The sequence below is a fragment of the Drosophila albomicans genome, chromosome 2R (assembly GCF_009650485.2).
Source record: "Drosophila albomicans strain 15112-1751.03 chromosome 2R, ASM965048v2, whole genome shotgun sequence".
NCBI classification, from domain to species: Eukaryota; Metazoa; Arthropoda; class Insecta; order Diptera; family Drosophilidae; genus Drosophila; species Drosophila albomicans.
The window spans coordinates 21,590,825-21,608,424 of record NC_047631.2 but is presented as its reverse complement, the minus strand read 5'-3'; the positions used below and the strand labels follow the sequence as shown (position 1 = coordinate 21,608,424).

At 42.4% G+C, this 17,600-nt stretch overlaps 5 protein-coding genes across 6 annotated transcripts; 3 read left to right on the top strand and 2 right to left on the bottom strand.

Annotated features, from left to right (window-relative positions):
- Positions 1 to 198: 198 nt before the first annotated feature.
- Positions 199 to 1,985, top strand: LOC117576009 (xaa-Pro dipeptidase-like). Its single transcript, XM_034260516.2, has one exon. The coding sequence runs from the start codon at positions 391 to 393 to the stop codon at positions 1,849 to 1,851; it is 1,461 nt and encodes a 486-aa protein (XP_034116407.1). The 5' UTR covers positions 199 to 390; the 3' UTR covers positions 1,852 to 1,985.
- LOC117576010 (palmitoyltransferase ZDHHC6) lies at positions 1,663 to 13,399 on the bottom strand. 2 transcript variants are annotated; one of them, XM_052006641.1, is made up of 6 exons: positions 13,240 to 13,399; positions 12,103 to 12,287; positions 10,601 to 10,682; positions 10,024 to 10,541; positions 9,865 to 9,911; positions 1,663 to 2,661 (listed from the first exon to the last, which is right to left on the bottom strand). In XM_052006641.1, the coding sequence occupies exons 1-6, from the start codon at positions 13,394 to 13,396 to the stop codon at positions 2,253 to 2,255; spliced, it is 1,398 nt and encodes a 465-aa protein (XP_051862601.1). In that variant the 5' UTR covers positions 13,397 to 13,399; the 3' UTR covers positions 1,663 to 2,252. The 2 variants fall into 2 exon arrangements, with proteins under 2 accessions (XP_051862601.1, XP_034116408.1); XM_034260517.2 differs by lacking the exon at positions 1,663 to 2,661 and having other exon boundaries at positions 9,190 to 9,911.
- On the top strand, positions 4,080 to 6,359 carry LOC117576008 (xaa-Pro dipeptidase-like). Its single transcript, XM_034260515.2, is given in 3 exon segments — positions 4,080 to 4,148; positions 4,596 to 5,242; positions 5,245 to 6,359. Coding segments are annotated over 2 exon segments (1,464 nt in total). The 5' UTR covers positions 4,080 to 4,148; positions 4,596 to 4,872; the 3' UTR covers positions 6,339 to 6,359.
- Positions 13,400 to 13,846: 447 nt separating the features above from the next.
- Positions 13,847 to 15,581, bottom strand: LOC117576011 (saccharopine dehydrogenase-like oxidoreductase). The gene is made up of 2 exons (XM_034260518.2): positions 15,419 to 15,581; positions 13,847 to 15,272 (listed from the first exon to the last, which is right to left on the bottom strand). Exon 2 carries the CDS (start codon positions 15,238 to 15,240, stop codon positions 13,948 to 13,950), a length of 1,293 nt encoding a protein of 430 aa, XP_034116409.1. The 5' UTR covers positions 15,241 to 15,272; positions 15,419 to 15,581; the 3' UTR covers positions 13,847 to 13,947.
- A 285-nt stretch (positions 15,582 to 15,866) lies between these two features.
- Positions 15,867 to 17,195, top strand: LOC117576016 (uncharacterized). Its single transcript, XM_034260522.2, has 2 exons — positions 15,867 to 16,661; positions 16,730 to 17,195. The coding sequence occupies exons 1-2, from the start codon at positions 16,132 to 16,134 to the stop codon at positions 17,193 to 17,195; spliced, it is 996 nt and encodes a 331-aa protein (XP_034116413.1). The 5' UTR covers positions 15,867 to 16,131.
- The last annotated feature ends 405 nt before the right edge of the window (positions 17,196 to 17,600 follow it).

Below are 17,600 nucleotides of genomic sequence, written 5' to 3'. Positions count from 1 at the left end.
AACAAATTAATCAATAAGAAGCATCATCTTAAAAAATAACTAGGAAACTATATGTCTTAATAATTTTTTATGAGATTCTTTTATTTTGCATTTCGTTCTTCCAATAGCATCACGTATAAACGAAATTCGGATCATCGTTATTCACAATAATTATCGATAGCCATCGCTTTGGCGATACTTGCGGTCATGACAAAGTAATCGAGACCACAATAAAAACAAAGGCCTGGCAAAAACAACTGCTGCTGCTGATAAGAAATAAATAACAATTATTTATTATAGCACTCAAGTGTGGCTGCTATAGATATCGTGGTTGGGCTAATCGCGAGCAAAGACCATTGCAACCAGTTGCTGACCAACATTTACAGCGAGCGTAACGGGGGATAAACAAAAATGGCCACCTATCAAATGGGATCATGTCACGCAGTGCCGATGACTTTGTTCAAAAACAACCGAGACAAAGTCACCAAGGCTGTGCTCAGCAATCTGCAAGAGAGCCTCAAGTTTGAAGCTGGCTCACTGCAATTACTGCTGGAGGGTGGCAAGGACAAGAGTTTGTACAACACTGACGTGGACTATGTGTTTCGCCAGGAGTCGTACTTCCAATACCTGTTTGGCGTTAAGGAGCCAGGTTGCTGGGGTATTCTGAACATTGATGTGAAGTCCAGCACTTCAAGATCTGTGCTCTTTGTTCCTCGTTTGCCAGAGCTCTACGAAACTTGGATGGGACAACTGCTCACTACAGATGATTTCAAAGTAATGTACGAGGTTGATGAAGTGTATTTTGAGGATGAACTCGAAGCGTATCTGGAGAGAACCGCACCCAAGTTAATATTGACGCTCAGTGGCACAAACAGCGATAGCGGCCTGACCATGCAACCGCCAGAGTATGCGGGCAAGGAGAAGTATGTGGTCAACTGTGACGCTCTCTATCCAATCATATCAGAATGTCGCGTTATCAAGTCCGCGGAGGAAATTGAAGTGCTGCGCTATGTGGCCAAAGTATCATCTGATGCTCACATTAAGGTCATGCAGTTCATTCGCCCCGGTCGCATGGAGTACGAAGGTGAATCGGTCTTCTTGCACCATGCCTACGCTGTGGGTGGTTGTCGCCACGCCTCCTACACCTGCATCTGTGGTAGCGGCACTAATTCGGCAATCCTGCATTATGGACATGCCGGAGCCCCGAACAATCGTCCCATTCAGGATGGGGAATTGTGTTTGTTCGATATGGGTGCCAATTATTGTGGCTATGCTGCCGATATCACTTGCACTTTTCCGGCCAATGGCAAGTTCACGGAGGATCAGAAATTCATCTATAATGCTGTGTTGGATGCACGCAATGCTGTGATGAATACCGCCCGCGATGGTGTCTCCTGGGTGGACATGCATCGGCTGGCGGGTCGTGTCCTGCTCGAGCGTCTGAAGGCGGGTGGCGTGTTGAATGGCGATGTGGATGAAATGCTCGAGGCGGGCCTCTCTGGCGTCTTTCAGCCGCATGGTTTGGGCCATTTGCTGGGTCTCGATGTACACGATGTGGGAGGTTATCTGCCGGCGGAGCCACTACGTCCCAGTGAGGAGTGGCTGAGCAAGTTGCGCTTCGCACGCATTCTGAGGGCGGGCATGTATGTGACCATTGAGCCGGGCTGCTATTTCATTGGCAGGCTGATGAACAATGCGCTGGCTAATCCCGAGTTACGTAAATTCCTGAATGTGGAGGTGTTTGAGCGATTCCGTAACTTTGGCGGAGTGCGCATTGAAGATGATGTGCTGATTACGAAGACGGGCACCGAGAACTTTGCAATTGTGCCGCGTACAGTGGAGGAAATCGAGGCAGCAATGGCAGCAAAGTAAACTGAACTATTTACACTACATGTATTTGGAATCAAATTTTAACTGCACGGGGGCGGACATTATAATAATATACAATATATCTTATTTCAAATTTTACACTGTACGAATATACATGTTATCGAATTTATAATGCACTCTATAGCAATGTTTTTTATGTCAGTTGCAGATAAATTACAAGCTCATAAACATATTAATAATTCATTACAAGTAGATGAGAAACTTTTCATTTAACAACATCCTTGTTCTTCGAGTTTATCAACTTTTATTGACTGGCTTTCAGCTAACAATGTAAACGAGATGTTGAGATGGCGTTATAGTCGCGCCACTCAAGAGACTTTTTTGTAACACTATTCACAAGCCGATCTGCAGTTTGGACGCATTTGGATTTTGCCATGGCTTGCTTACATATACTTCTTACTGTGTCCATTGCGTTGCTGCTGCTTCAGATGGCTGTGCCCATTGCCATTACTATTGCCAGCTATTGCCGCAAAAGCAGCTGGAGCAGCTTTGCCTTTTGGACTATCTTCGCTGCTGTCCGCCGAATCAGGCACTTCGCTGAGTCCCACAACACAGCGCCGAGGAAACCAACCACGAATAGGACCTCTTCTTGGCGACTTCCGCTTCTGCAGCGTATCGCTGACTTCCCGCTCTCCAAACAGCCAGTGACGACGGAAACGCGTCACCCTGATGATGTCGCCCGGTTGCAGGCGAATGCGTGGCTCATCGGTGCAAGGAGCACTGACGCACACGCGCCAGCCTTGTGAGAATATGGGCAGCCAGCGACCAGAGACATTCGCTATGCACTTGTAGGTGCGTGTGGGCGCTCTCTTCTCCTCCTTCTGGGCCAGATGTTCGCACTGTAAAACAAATGATAAATTTAACAATGTTTTGAACTGACTCTGAATTTCTTCGAATAAGTTTGAACACAAACCATATTTCAAACTTTGCTTAACGAAGAAACTAATTAGTCTGTTACTTACAGTTAGTGAGTACTGATTGCAGCCTTCTACAACGGGCTATTGCCGGTAACATGATCCTTTTCGCTGATGAGCTCTTCACCGCCACTTTGACTCTCATTCTCCGTGTCCCTCAGCTCCGCATCGGAATCATCACAATCCGAATTGGTCTCAAGGAAACGCTCCAGTTCCTCCAGACGCTCCGCTTCCTCCTGTTCCATCATGCTGGGCGTAGGCGATGTTAAACGCACAACGCTAATGCTGGCAATTGATTTTTCTTCTAAAAAAAAAAAACGCTTTGCGTAAGACACGTTCAGGCTATTGAAGATTTATTTAGAATTTACCCATTATATTTTCAATAGCACGCTCATCAAATGAAATGCCATTTTTGCTATAGACCACAAGGTTGGATCGTCATCGGCGCCATTTGGCCGTGTACTGGCGGCCTCACTAAACACCGAACTGGACATGATGATACTGATGATGGCATCAGGGCATTGAGACCAGATCGTCCCAGATCCGTTGATCAAACTCGCCCCATTAGGAAAGAAGTGGGCAGCGGAGCCTTAGTTGCTTGCTTGTTTGCTAATGCGGCAGCCGCGTTGTAACGCCGACATCGGGAAATTGTCACGCAGCTGTAGCTGTAGCTGTTGTTGTAGCAGAAGAGGAATATTTCCGTAAAGAAATTGAGCTTCAAATGCCTAAATGCCTCGCACTATAAAACACTTTATTCTTAAATTATATGAAAATATAATTCGCAAAAAAAATGTACATCGACGAAGACTGCAGTGTGACCAACTGTTTCGCGCTAGGGATGTGATAAATCGTAGCGCCAACTATCGCATAGCAGCGTGAGACTCTTTGCATTTACAGATTTTAATTTAAATTAAATTGTATTTTATTGTGTTAATTTATAATTAAAAACTTTATTATTTAAAAAAATTGTTTCTTAAGCGTTTAAATCTTTTATGAATAAGCATTTTTAAAAATAAATATATAAACAAACAAGTAAGAAAGCTACAGTCGAGTGTACTCGACGTGAGATACCCGCTACGCATTTTGAATAAAAGAAATATATTTTGCGGTATTTTTCTCAAAATATACCAAATGTACTGCAAAAATACTAAAAATATACAAAATGGTATATGTGGTATATCGATATAACACCGCATTCAAAATATACCATAGACGGCTCAATATACCAGATTGTCAGCCAAAGCAACTCAGACCCCTAGTAAGTAGGCGTTTTTGGCCATACAAAAGTTTTTCTTTAATAACTTCGACAATTTTTATCTGATCACAACCAAATTTTCAGGAATCATAACTACTATAGTTGTTATTGTATGTACCATTCGTAACTCTAGCTTTTAATTACGCTTGTTATTCGATTTTTTTGATTTGCGGGGGCGGAAGGGGGCGTGGCAAAAATTTGAAACAAACTTGATCTCCGTGCAAACATAACAAATGCTGTCGAAATTATAGCTCTATCTCTTATAGTCTCTGAGATCTAGGTGTTCATACGGACAGACGGACATGGCTAGATCGTCTCGGCTGTTGACGCTGATCAAGAATATATATACTTTATAGGGTCGGAGATGCCTCCTTCTACCTGTTACATACATTTCCTGCCGGCACAAAGTTATAATACCCTTCTACCCTATGGGTAGCGGGTATAATTAACCTGCTTCATATAAGAAGCATCATCTTAATTAATAACTAGGAAACTATATGTATTTATTAATTTTTAATGAGATTCTTTTATTTTGAATTTCTGCATTTTTCCAATAGCATTACGTATAAACGATTTACGGATTATCGTTATTCACAATAATTATCGATAGCTATCGCTTTGGCGATAGTTGCGGTCATGACAAAGTAATCGAGACCACAATAAGAACAAAGGCCTGGCAAAAACAACTGCTGATAAGAAATAAATAACAATTATTTATTATAGCACTCAAGTGTGGCTGCTATAGATATCGTGGTTGGGCTAATCGCGAGCAAAGACCATTGCAACCAGTTGCTGACCAACATTTACAGTGAGCGTAACGTGGGATAAACAAAAATGACCCGCTATTATGAAGAGCTATGGAGCATGCCGATGACTCTGTTCAAAGACAACCGAGACAAAGTCACCAAGGCTGTGCTCAGCAATCTGCAAGAGAGCCTCAAGTTTGAAGCTGGCTCACTGCAATTACTGCTGGAGGGTGGCAAGGACAAGGGTTTGTACAACACTGACGTGGAGGATGTGTTTCGCCAGGAGTCGTACTTCCAATACCTGTTTGGCGTTAAGGAGCCAGGTTGCTGGGGTATTCTGAACATTGATGTGAAGTCCAGCACTTCAAGATCTGTGCTCTTTGTTCCTCGTTCGACTTGGAGAGGAAAACTGCTCACAGCAGAAGTACGAGCAAAGTACGAGGTTGATGAAGTGTATTTGAGGATGAACTCGAAGCGTTTCTGGAGAGAACCGCACCCAAGTTAATATTGACGCTCAGTGCCACAAACAGCGATAGCGGCCTGACCATGCGACCGCCAGAGTTTGCGGGCAAGGAGAAGTATGTGGTCAACTGTGACGCTCTCTATCCAATCATATTAGAGTGTCGCGTTATCAAGTCCGCGGAGGAAATTGAAGTGCTGCGCTATGTGGCCAAAGGAGCATCTGATGCTCACATTAAGGCCATGCAGTTCATTCGCCCCGGTCGCTCGAAGATAGAAGGTGAATCGGTCTGCATGTACCATGCCCGCAAAGTGGGCGCTTGTGTCCACGCCTCCTACACCTGCATCTGTGATAGCGGTACTAATTCGGAAATCCTGCATTATGGAGACGCCAGAACCCCGAACGATCGCCCCTTTCAGGATGGGGAATTGTGCCTGTTCGATATGGGTGCCAATTGTTGTGGCTATGCTGCCAATATCACTTCCACTTTTCCGGCCAATGGCAAGTTCACGGAGGATCAGAAATTCATCTATAATGCTGTGTTGGATGCACGCAATGCTGTGATGAATACCGCTCGCGATGGTGTCTCCTGGGTGGACATGCATCGGCTGGCGGGTCGTGTCCTGCTCGAGCGTCTGAAGGCGGGTGGCATGTTGAATGGCGATGTGGATGAAATGCTCGAGGCGGGCCTCGCTGGCGTCTTTCAGCCGCATGGTTTGGGCCATTTGCTGGGTCTCAGCGAGGAGTGGTTGAGCAAGTTGCGCTTCGCACGCATTCTGAGGGCGGGCATGTATGTGACCATTGAGCCGGGCTGCTATTTCATTGGCAGGCTGATGAACAATGCGCTGGCTAATCCGGAGCTACGTAAATTCCTGAATGTGGAGGTGTTTGAGCGATTCCGTAACTTTGGTGGCGTGCGCATTGAAAATGATGTGCTGATTACGAAGACGGGCACCGAGAACTTTGCCATTGTGCCGCGCACAGTGGAGGAAATCGAACGAATATACAATAATAATACAGGTTGGCTGATTGACCCCCCCCGGGACGGTAAACGGAGAGACATATCCTTAATAGATATTTGCAATATTCAGTAAAATTGATATTTGTGCATCATATTTTGTTGGTTTATTTTTTAACTTTTACTTGATGCATTTTTTATCAATATTTTTTTTAATAGGTATTTGGTATTAAAATTTGATAAACATGATTTTTATTAAATTATAAAATGTTTAATACATAAAAAATTTAAATGAAAAAATTGTTCATAGAAAGTTGATATATGTGCAAAATTGAAAAAACGCAAATTATTAAGGAACTAAGTAACAAAATGACTTAAAATTAGTATTTTAGTATGGTATTGAATCTCCGTTTGCTTGGTTGACCAATTCTAAACGTTGGGGCATGGAGTTAACCAAGGTTTGGAGCGTGTTTGGGTCGATGGCATCCCATTCTTTCACAATCGCTTCCTTCAAGCCCTTCAACGACTCAAACTGTCTTCCACCCTTATAAACTTTGGCTGACAGGATGCCCCAAAGGTTCTCAATTGGGTTTAAGTCCGGACTTATTGCTGGCCACTGCAATAGGGGCATATTTTTCGATTCCAGGAACGATATCGTATACCTCGCAACGTGTATAGGAGCGTTATCCTGTTGAAATGGTATAAGTTCACTTTCTAGGAGATCCGTATACATTTGCGTATTTATCCGTCCAGGTACAAAGCATATAGGAGACTTTCCTTTAGCACTAAAAGCGGCCCAAACCATAAGTGAGCCACCACCGTGGTTTCGTTTATGGCAAGTCTGTCTTGGATGCCTAGGATCCCTCCAATACTTTTGGTTACCGTCTGGGTCGTCCAAGTTAAACTTTTTCTCATCGCTAAAAATCACTTTATCAAATTCATTTTCCCAAAATTTATACTTTTCGTAAAATGCAAGCCTGGCCTTCTTATGTCTTGGTAAGAGCTTTGGTTTGTGCACCTTTGCATCATACTGCAAGTTCAAATCTTTTTTGCAAATCTGTTGCATTCTTTGTCTGCTTATTGGCAACTGCAATTCCGCTTTTATTTGTGCACAACTCATTGTCTTAGCTGTTGCCAAGGCTCGAATGTGCCGTTTAATGCGCGCGTCTATTTTCGAAACGGCTCCCTTGCGGTTGTTTTGCGCATATTTCTCTGGGTTTTTCAAATAATTTCCAATTGTATTGCGATGCCTATTAATTCTTTTGGCAATTGCGCCAAGTTTAACGCCACACTCAGCCATTGTTTCAATTTGAGTCTTCTCTTTTTCACTTATTTCGAGTGCACGCGGCATTTTTAATCAATAATGTTAGAAATCTCGCGAAAAAGATCAAAAATGGCAACAATATAAACTTTTTACATTAAGAAATGAACAATTTCTTAAATTAAACCACTTTTTGCTGGAGGTCAGTTGACGTGTCGAGCTCAAAATCTAAATGCAAAACTTTGCACAAATATCAACTTTCTACTAAACGCATGACTTTGTCTTCTTTTAAATCCTAACGGAACCATAGATTAAAAGCAGATAAGAAATAAATGCATAGAAACACATGACAAAGCATACGAGAAAAAATGTGTATACTCGAAAGATTAATACAGTTATTCGAATAACCGTTACATCAAAAATAAGTTTTGCACAAATATCAATTTTACTGAGGTATTATTTTAATATAGTAACCTTAACCTTCAAATGATTCGCGCCAAAATTTGACGTCTGTCAGTCAATTAGTTTGTGAGATAGAGCGTCTTTTGTGAAACAACTTTTATTATTGTGAAAAAAAAATGGAAAAAAAGGAATTTGAATTTCGTGTTTTGATAAAATACTGTTTTCTGAAGGGAAAAAATACAGTGGAAGCGAAAACTTGGCTTGATAATGAATTTCCGGAGTCTGCCCCAGGGAAATCAACAATAATGGATTGGTATGCAAAATTCAAGCGTGGTGAAATGAGCACGGAGGACGGTGAACGCAGTGGACGCCCGAAAGAGGTGGCTACCGACGAAAACATCAAAAAAATCCACAAAATGATTTTGAATGACCGTAAAATAAAGTTGATCGAGATAGCAGAGGCCTTAAAGATATCAAAGGAACGTGTTGGTCATATCATTCATCAACATTTGGATATGCGGAAGCTCTGTGCAAAAAAACAACAACGTGTTGATGATGCTGAGCGGTGTTTGCAGCTGTTAACTCGTAATACACCCGAGTTTTTGCATCGATATGTGACAACGGATGAAACATTTCTCCATCACTACACTCCTGAGTCCAATCGACAGTCGGCTGAGTGGACAGCGACCGGTGAACCGACTCCGAAGCGTGGAAAGACTCAAAAGTCCGCTGGCGAGGTAATGGCCTCTGTTTTTTGGGATGCGCGTGGAATAATTTTCATAGATTATCTTGAGAAGGGAAAACCCATCAACAGTGACTATTATATGGCGTTATTGGAGCGTTTGAAGGTCGAAATCGAGGCAAAACGGTCCCATATGAAGAAGAAAAAAGTGTTGTTCCACCAAGACAACGCACCGTGCCACAAGTCATTGAGAACGATGGCAAAAATTCATGAATTGGGCTTCGAATTGCTTCCCCACCCACCGTATTCTCCAGATCTGGCCCTCAGCGACTTTTTCTTGTTCTCAGACCTCAAAAGGATGCTCGCAGGGAAAAAATTTGGCTGCAATGAAGAGGTGATCGCCGAAACTGAGGCCTATTTCGAGGCAAAACCGAAGGAGTACTACCAAAATGGTATCCAAAAATTGGAAGGTCGTTATAATCGTTGTATCGCTCTTGAAGGGAACTATGTTGAATAATAAAAACGAATTTTTACAAAAAAATGTGTTTTTCTTTGTTAGACCGGGGACTTATCAGCCAACCTGTTATATATTATCAAATGTTACGCTAAACGAAAATAAATGATATCGAATTTATAATGCACTCTATTGCACTGTTTTTTATGTCAGTTGAAGATAAATTACAAGCTCATAAACATATTAATAATTTATTACAAGTAGATGAGAAACTTTTCATTTAACAACATCCTTGTTCTTCGAGTTTATCAACTTTTATTGACTGGCTTTCAGCTAACAATGTAAACGAGATGTTGAGATGGCGTTATAGTCGCGCCACTCAAGAGACTTTTTTCTAACACTATTCACAAGCCGATCTGCAGTTTGGACGCATTTGGATTTTGCCATGGCTTGCTTACATATACTTCTTACTGTGTCCATTGCGTTGCTGCTGCTTCAGATGGCTGTGCCCATTGCCATTACTATTGCCAGCTATTGCCGCAAAAGCAGCCGGAGCAGCTTTGCCTTTTGGACTATCTTCGCTGCTGTCCGCCGAATCAGGCATTTCGCTGAGTCCCACAACACAACGCCGAGGAAACCAACCACGAATAGGACCTCTTCTTGGCGACTTCCGCTTCTGCAGCGTATCGCTGACTTCCCGCTCTCCAAACAGCCAGTGACGACGGAAACGCGTCACCCTGATGATGTCGCCCGGTTGCAGGCGAATGCGTGGCTCATCGGTGCAAGGAGCACTGACGCACACGCGCCAGCCTTGAGAGAATATGGGCAGCCAGCGACCAGAGACATTCGCTATGCACTTGTAGGTGCGTGTGCGCGCTCTCTTCTCCTCCTTCTGGGCCAGCTGTTCGCACTGTAAAACAAATGATAGCTTTAACAATGCTTTATACTGACTCTGAATTTCTTCGATAAGTTTAAAGCATAGCGTGTATTTCAAAGAATAAACTAACTAGTTTATTACTTACTGTTAGTGAGTACTGATTGCAACCTTCTACGACGGGCCATTCGATGCCGTCGCCGCGAGTTTGACACTCGTCATTGAACACCTGACGCAGATTGCTTCGCCAGCCCAGATCATAGGGATACACATACGGCTCCTCCGTTTGCGATCTGTAGCGACGGTAGAGCGCCTTCTCCACAATCCAAATTTCGATGCCCGTTTGATTGCTGACAATCGTCTTGAGTTGAATGTACAGCAGCATGCTGAGGCCAATCACGACACCAATGGCCAGACCCATGCCCAGTATGCACATTATAATACTGCCCACCGTGAACTGAACGCTGGCCAAGTGCGCCAGGCCATGGGTCAAATAATAGTAGCGGTAAATGCCGCGATAGAAGGAACAACTGAGCACCACTGATCCCTGAATACTGCCCAGAATGGAGAAGAGCAGAAAATATGTGAAGTAGGCGTGATTGGCCCAGCCAACGCAATGATTGATCCAGGGGCAATGATGATCCATCTTCTTCACACAGCGATTGCCTGCGAAATAATGAGTATTACATGAGGATATATGAAATGAAAAGCCAAGTGAAACTTACATTTGCGGCAGTGATGGGATCGAGGAGCTTTATAGCCCTCACACTCTTTGCAGAACTGCAGGAACTCCGTGTCCTTGGGGTCCTGCCAAATTGAAATTAAAAAGCCATATGTATAAAAATGCGTGACATATATTAAAAATAAAAAATTAGTTATTCTTCTATATGATTTATGCCAAGCTAACGACATGCAGCCCATTAAAGGAACACCTCCAAGTCAGACGACGTCTGGCGACGTGGCTACAAAACATTTATGCAAATTCGGGTAATTGCATTACGGCTGCGCTCACGTTCGCGTGTCGCAGTCCAACTCCAGCCCCAATAACGCGGGGTAGACTCGTAAATTACAACGACCGAAAATTATTAGTGTCCAAATTGTGCTCCCCCCCAGGTATTTGTCTTGACTGCCCAGCCATTTTATCGTTCTTATCCTTATCGCACAGGGTTTTTTTTCCTTTCCGCAAATTGCAGCGTTTAATAGTTGCATTATTCGCTGCAACTGCGATAAAGGATTGAACACGCAACGTCATCAACAAGGCCTGTTGACCCATTTGTTTCAACGGTGACTTGCGGTGACTTGGAAGTTTGCTCTAACTCAAAGTCTGTCTCAAACAATGTGAACAGCTGTCAAACAATGTCGAGCTAAACTATAATTTCCGAGCCTCCCAAGTGACGTGGCACAAATGACTTGCGAGGCGTGGACAAGTCAACAAACAAATAGCGTCAAATCAATCATTAACTTGTTGACCAAAATCAACTGTTTGGGTAAGGAATTACAGAGGCAGTTATTTAAGGCAATGTTTTCAAAGTCAACTTCTTAGAGAGTGAATTAGCACAAACTATTATTAAAGCTATTAAGGAATTACTTTTCACTTTGTTGAACCAATTTATGATAAGTTAAGGGAATAGTTTTATTTCTTTCCCTGTTCTAAATCTCCTAAATAAATGTTAAGGAACATCAGTTATATATCACCAATCAATTTTCTTGCTAGGGTTCGCTTTCTAGCCAAGAAGTACTTTCATCTATTAAATAAATTATTTTCTGAGTTTGACTCTTTAAATGTCTGCATATTACTGGAGGCTACTGATGAATATTTTTGTATAGTCTGATTTAATGGCAAAAGTCAAAGCAAGTCAAGCAAAACAAGTCTATAGCTATACTTTTAAATATAAAGCAAGATTTGCATAATTAATTGACAGTTATTAAGTTTGTTTTCACAATTTAAAACTCTTAATTACTGACAAAAAAAAGAACCACTGCTAGCTATTAAAGAATTCCTTTGCATACTTTTCTCTCTTTAAAGTTCTACATTTTTCCAGACCGTAAACGTTCTATACTAAAATATAGTATAGGTTTAGTAACATGCATGTGGCACGCCTTAACATTGACAAACATTTGCCATGCACGACAAAATGTTTTATTGTTGTTAGCCAAAAGGGGGAGCTGGAGTTGGTTGGTTCCAGTTTGTTTTTGTTTTTGGTTTTGGGGTGCGTCTATGGTTTACCTTGGGCTGCCATTGTTTGGGTAGCAAGCCGGGACCTGTCACCGTGGCCATGATGTAATTGTATGTGGCCAAAGTGGAGAGTAGCAGGAACAAAGCCTGATGGGCGAAGGCGGCAAACGATTCATTTGGTGGCCACCACATCGAGTTCATGTAGAGTGTCGTCAGCGTGATGCACTTAATGATGCCTGAAATGGACAACAAGATAAACAATAAACAATTAAAATGGGTTAAAGTGAAATTAGGGTATTGTAATAGTTATTTATGAGCACATTACGTCGCTCCAATGACCACAAAAAATTGTTGTTTGAATTGCGTGCCTATGAAATTAAACGCATTATATTTATTTTATTATGTCCAGCCAGCGTCTTGATTAAGCGTTAACTTTAGCAGGCAACAAGGGTGGTAATAACGTTTCAACGAGTGTTCCAGTCTCATTCATGGAGAGCAACAAGCTGGCCAGAAAGTAGCGTGGTAATTAAGTTATGTACAATTACTTTATATCGCATCGTCAGTTCAATATCAAGGTTGCCCTTACCATGAACCGGATGCCTTATGGTTGATGGTCTGCGAATATAGTCAAATTGCACGCTATTTTCCCTCTATATAAAGCCGGATATTAATACAGAAAGGTGGAGAAACAACTAAAACGCAATTAGCGCAGCATTTTACGCGAATTAAATCGGCGGCCACTCCTTTGCCTTCCCTTCCTCTTGTACTCCTTTCCCTGCGGGGGTGGCATTTTTGTTGAAGCGGCGCCAGCGACGTCTCGAAATATGAAACGCGATATTAACGCTGCAGACAAAATAAACACACACACACACAAACACGGCCTAAGTAAGGGAGAAGGAATGTGATAGTATCGAGTGTTGTTGTTGCTGCTGCTTAGCGTCACTTAGGGTCACTTGTTATTGACCATTTGTGGGTTCTCTCTTTTGTGCACATAGCCTAGTTCATTCACTCTAGACTTGTTAAATTGCAAACTGTCAGCAACTGTTTATTCCAACTGCTGCCTATTGGCAAATTTGCCAATTCATTTTTAATAGGTAAAAAAGGCGGAATCGATGACGATGATGACTTCAACAATAGGGGCGTCGATGTACTACACTCCTAATCATTCAACGTTAGCTTAACACTTACTTAGTGCGGTGATGGGGCCCCAGTGAAGAAAGCGCCGAAAGCCTGATAGCGCGGCACACATTATTTTTAAATATAATTTAACTGTGTGGACGGTCAGAACGGTAATAAAGACGACCGACACTTTGCTGGCGCACAGGTAAACAAAAACAGCGACCATACAGCATTGCCAGATAGTTGCAATGCGACGCGAACTGAATGCAAATTATCGATACTATCGGCAAGTGATTCGTGAATATAGATTTATTTAAATTTGCGTAAATAATAAATGATTATAAATAAAATTATTGTTATATTCGACAAAAAAACAAATTTTGTGATTAGTAACAACTATTATTAAAGTCATTAATTAAAGTTACGCTTTTACTATCTTGAAAGACCTGTTGCTTGTCCTATCGCTGTTAGGTTAATGTTAACTCTCAGACACACAGTATGTTAGTAACGGAAATACAAATTTTATTGTTAGTTTTCTTTCATTTCTATATTGAAGCAGCTGATTAAGGCAAAAACAACTTTGCGAATTAATTGCACATTGTTCCCAAGGGTCTCTGACGACCGCATAACAATTACTTTCGGGTCAATGGTGAAGTAATTTGCTTAATGTACCACATTTTAATTAGTAATTTTTATTAGTTTTTTCAATGTGTGGAATTACTGTGTTAGAATAATGTACAAATGTTTAAGGAATATGTTACGCAGTTGCGCTTTTTTTTATTTGTTGGCCAAAATCTCAAACTTCATGCCATGCTCGTGCTTCTCCAGCTCACTGATCAAACTGGTCTTGGAGAAGGCAGCGCCAGGTGGCAAAACGCCTCCAGTGCTGGGCATTTTGTTACTCTCGCGCAGAATAGTCACAGCCGTGGAAAGCAGAGCCACACAGGTGGAACCATAGCCAGGATTGGGACCAGACACGCGAACCATCAACGTTTTGGTTGGTGGCTCAGTGTACTGATCGGATCCCTCGGCCAGACGTTGTGAACTGGGCCAGCCCTTAGCCTTCATGGTCATCTTAAAGAATGATTTCTCCATGCGCGCCTCACTTGGTCCAGTGGTTGAGACAAAGCCGCCCGATAGAAGGCTGGGATATTTTAGCAGCAAGGTGCGACCAAGCTTGAATTTTGTCATCAAACTAAAGAAGGTAGCAAATATGGCTACCACGATTGCAGCCGTCCAAGAGGAGAAACCAACGTAGGCATGCATTTGCACCGGTCGCTTCTTGTCATGCTCGTAGAGGAAGCGTTGTGAACGCATGACCACCGAACGATCGGGACCCGGGAATGGCAGGCAAACCTTGTTCACTTCCGATGACTTGAACATCAGTAGACGCGGCTTCAAGATGGGGGAGAATTTGGGCAATTTCTCTGAATACAATTTTTGGCGAATGTCAAGCAACTCATTCGAATGCGCCAAGCCATGGACAGCGCTCTCCCAGGTGCCGGTGTTAATACCCGCTGACTTGGTGTCTGGGCTCACATCCTTGGCGCCAGTGGTCAGAAACGTTTCCACGGAATTGACAACTCCATCGAAGTTCTTCTCCACAAACACAACACCCATGTCGGCGGGTATGGAATCAAAGCCACAAGCGCTCACAATGTAGACGCCACGCTCCTTGGCACGTTCGTTGTACTTCAACTGCATGGTTTCCATGTACTGCGTCTCTCCACTGACGTCAACATGATGTGTGCCGGCTTCAATGCAGGCGCGCACCACATTTTCACCATAGAAACGATATGGACCTGTAGTGTTGACCACAATGCGGCAGGCTTTGGCCATCTCAAGCAGGGAAGCATCGTCGTTGACATCGGCTATAATGATGGGGATCTGTGACAAGTCTTTCTTTGCCTTGGCGCCCATCTCCTTCAGCACGGTCTGCAGTTTCTCGCGATTCCGTCCAGCGATACCCCATCGCAGATCCTTCAACACAGAAACCGCTTCGTAGACGGTGTATTTGCCGGTGAAGCCTGTGGCACCAAAAATTATGACATCGAGACGTTCAGTTGCCATTGCAAAGTGCTCAAGGTCAGTACGTGATTTGCCTAAAAATTTATGAATCGTTTGTCGTTATCAATATTGATTGTATCGTAGAATGATTTTGCTAGACTAATCGAACTTTGAACTACAGCGATTAGTTGTGTATTTTTTGTGTAGGGCGCGGTGATGACGGTAACTGAATTGCACTTACGTTGATCAATCTATTGATTTAATTGCACTAATCGTAGCAGTTGGCGCACAGGTGTATTTATATTATATATTTCGAAGGTAGGCTTGGACGAAAGCCGCTCTCCTCATATGGCGCTGCTGCAGTAGAGTGTGAAACCGAATTCGAATGACTACTATAATAGCGTGACCGCAAATTGAGCTCCAAAATAAATAATATTTTGATTGTCATAATTTCCTAAATAATACCATAGAAATTTATCGAATTGTTGTGCTATCAAAATATAAAAATCAACTTTTCATGTTCAAAATTAAATGCTTTTCAATATAAGGCAATCAATTATTTATGCAAACTAGTAATAAATTCCAAACAATTTATTAAAAAGCAGTTTTAAGTGCATACAGCTTTTGTCGATAAGTTTTTTTAATAGCTGGCAAACCGATAAATAACCAGGGCAGCAAAGCATACAAAGCTCAGCTGATAGTAGTCAATTTAGGGTAGGAGTAAGCATTTTCAATTTTTTGTTATTTTGTCATTTACCGCGTTAAATGCTATGCAATTGTTGTTGTGAAACGCTGTCAATAGTTAACCGTTGCAAGTAGTGAAAGGAGGGAAGCTCGCATTCGTTTCATTTGCTTGGAGGATGATAAAAACGCGGCATACAGCTGAAGCAGCAGTGACCAATAAGTTAATTATATGTTTTGATTTTAACACAACTATACAACAAGACTTTATAAATGAGCAGTCCTCGAGACCAACTTCGCTGCAGCAGGAAAGGATGTAAATACACCACAAATAGATCGTACAATCTCGAGCGTCATGAGCGCAACCATGAGAAGGGCAAAGTGCCGGTTTCCCAGTGCCAACCGTGTCCACATTGCCCTTATGCCGCCGGATCTCTGCACAATTTGATGCGGCACATTAGTAAAAAGCATGTCAATGCCTCGCCAGTCAAAAAGGAAAACGGCAGGCTAGTCAGCGTTGACCCCGTGAAGGAGGAGGAGATGGGGGATAATGAGGAGAAAGACGAAGAAACGAAGATGGAACAATCAACACCACCGACTGAGCAAACATTACAAGCAACCGTTCATAAATCTAGTCCTAAGCGGGAAAGGAAGCCATTGAAACCAGCTTCAGTAAGTGAGCAACTGCAGCGGGCTTCACTTTGGGATTGGAGCACGTTGCAGCAACAAGAGAAGAATTTCCAGAGACGTTATGGTCTGGCTACCGAGTGTAAAATACACAGGCAGACCGTTAACTTATTCAAGTAGATTTCTCCACCTACATATGTATTGCAATGGTCCACTATTAAATTCATACTTTTTGTCTTTGCAGACTTTACGCTTTGGTGAGAGCCCGAGGAGGAGCTCTTAACGTCGATGCCTGGGATGATGTGGCAAGCTCCCTTGGCTTTGCCACACGGGCAGCTTGTGGACGTCATGTGCGTGACAAGTACATGGGTGTCCTGATAGAGTTTGAGAAGAGAGAAGAGGAACGTTTAGAGGAGTGCAAGGACTTTCTTGATGTTCCTTCTTGGTGGGACGATGGCAACTTCGTTGGTGCCAACAAGGATCATAAACCCAATGTTACAGCACGGTCTGAGAGTGAAGCTATTAGTCCATTCAACAATAATGTTAGATCTGCCATTGTGAAAATAATTTTCAATAAGTATTATAAGAAACATCTTAGAGGCGGTGATCCGTTCAAGCGGTTCAATGTGAAGGACTCTTGGCTCAGGGCCACAATGCTGAGTTCTCATGCGCTTATTTCCCAAATGCATTTTAAACACTATTCTCCGTGACTTCTTAATTACTGTAATTTGAAGTTTTCAGCTCTATTCATGGAAGAAATGGCGCCAAAAGTGAAATCAACTCTGCTTACGATTTCCATAGCTTTTGAATTCACCATGGTCAATATATTCGATAGACATATCGAACTGTCGAGAATAGTGTGACCGTTGGGGCTCCCAAACTACTGAGGAAATGGTATATTATAAGCTTTAATGTGCTGGTCCTGATGATATGCCTCTCTTTGTATAACACAAGTAGCTACTTTCATTTAACAAATTTGTAAGTAGAATGATTTTTTATTGGTTCCTTGGTATTTTAATTTCAACCACTCTTACAAATGCTATTTAAGGAGGTGCGCCATTTTTTTTTTGAAATGTTACCAGCTCGAAGTGGTATATTTCGAACGCAAAATAGCA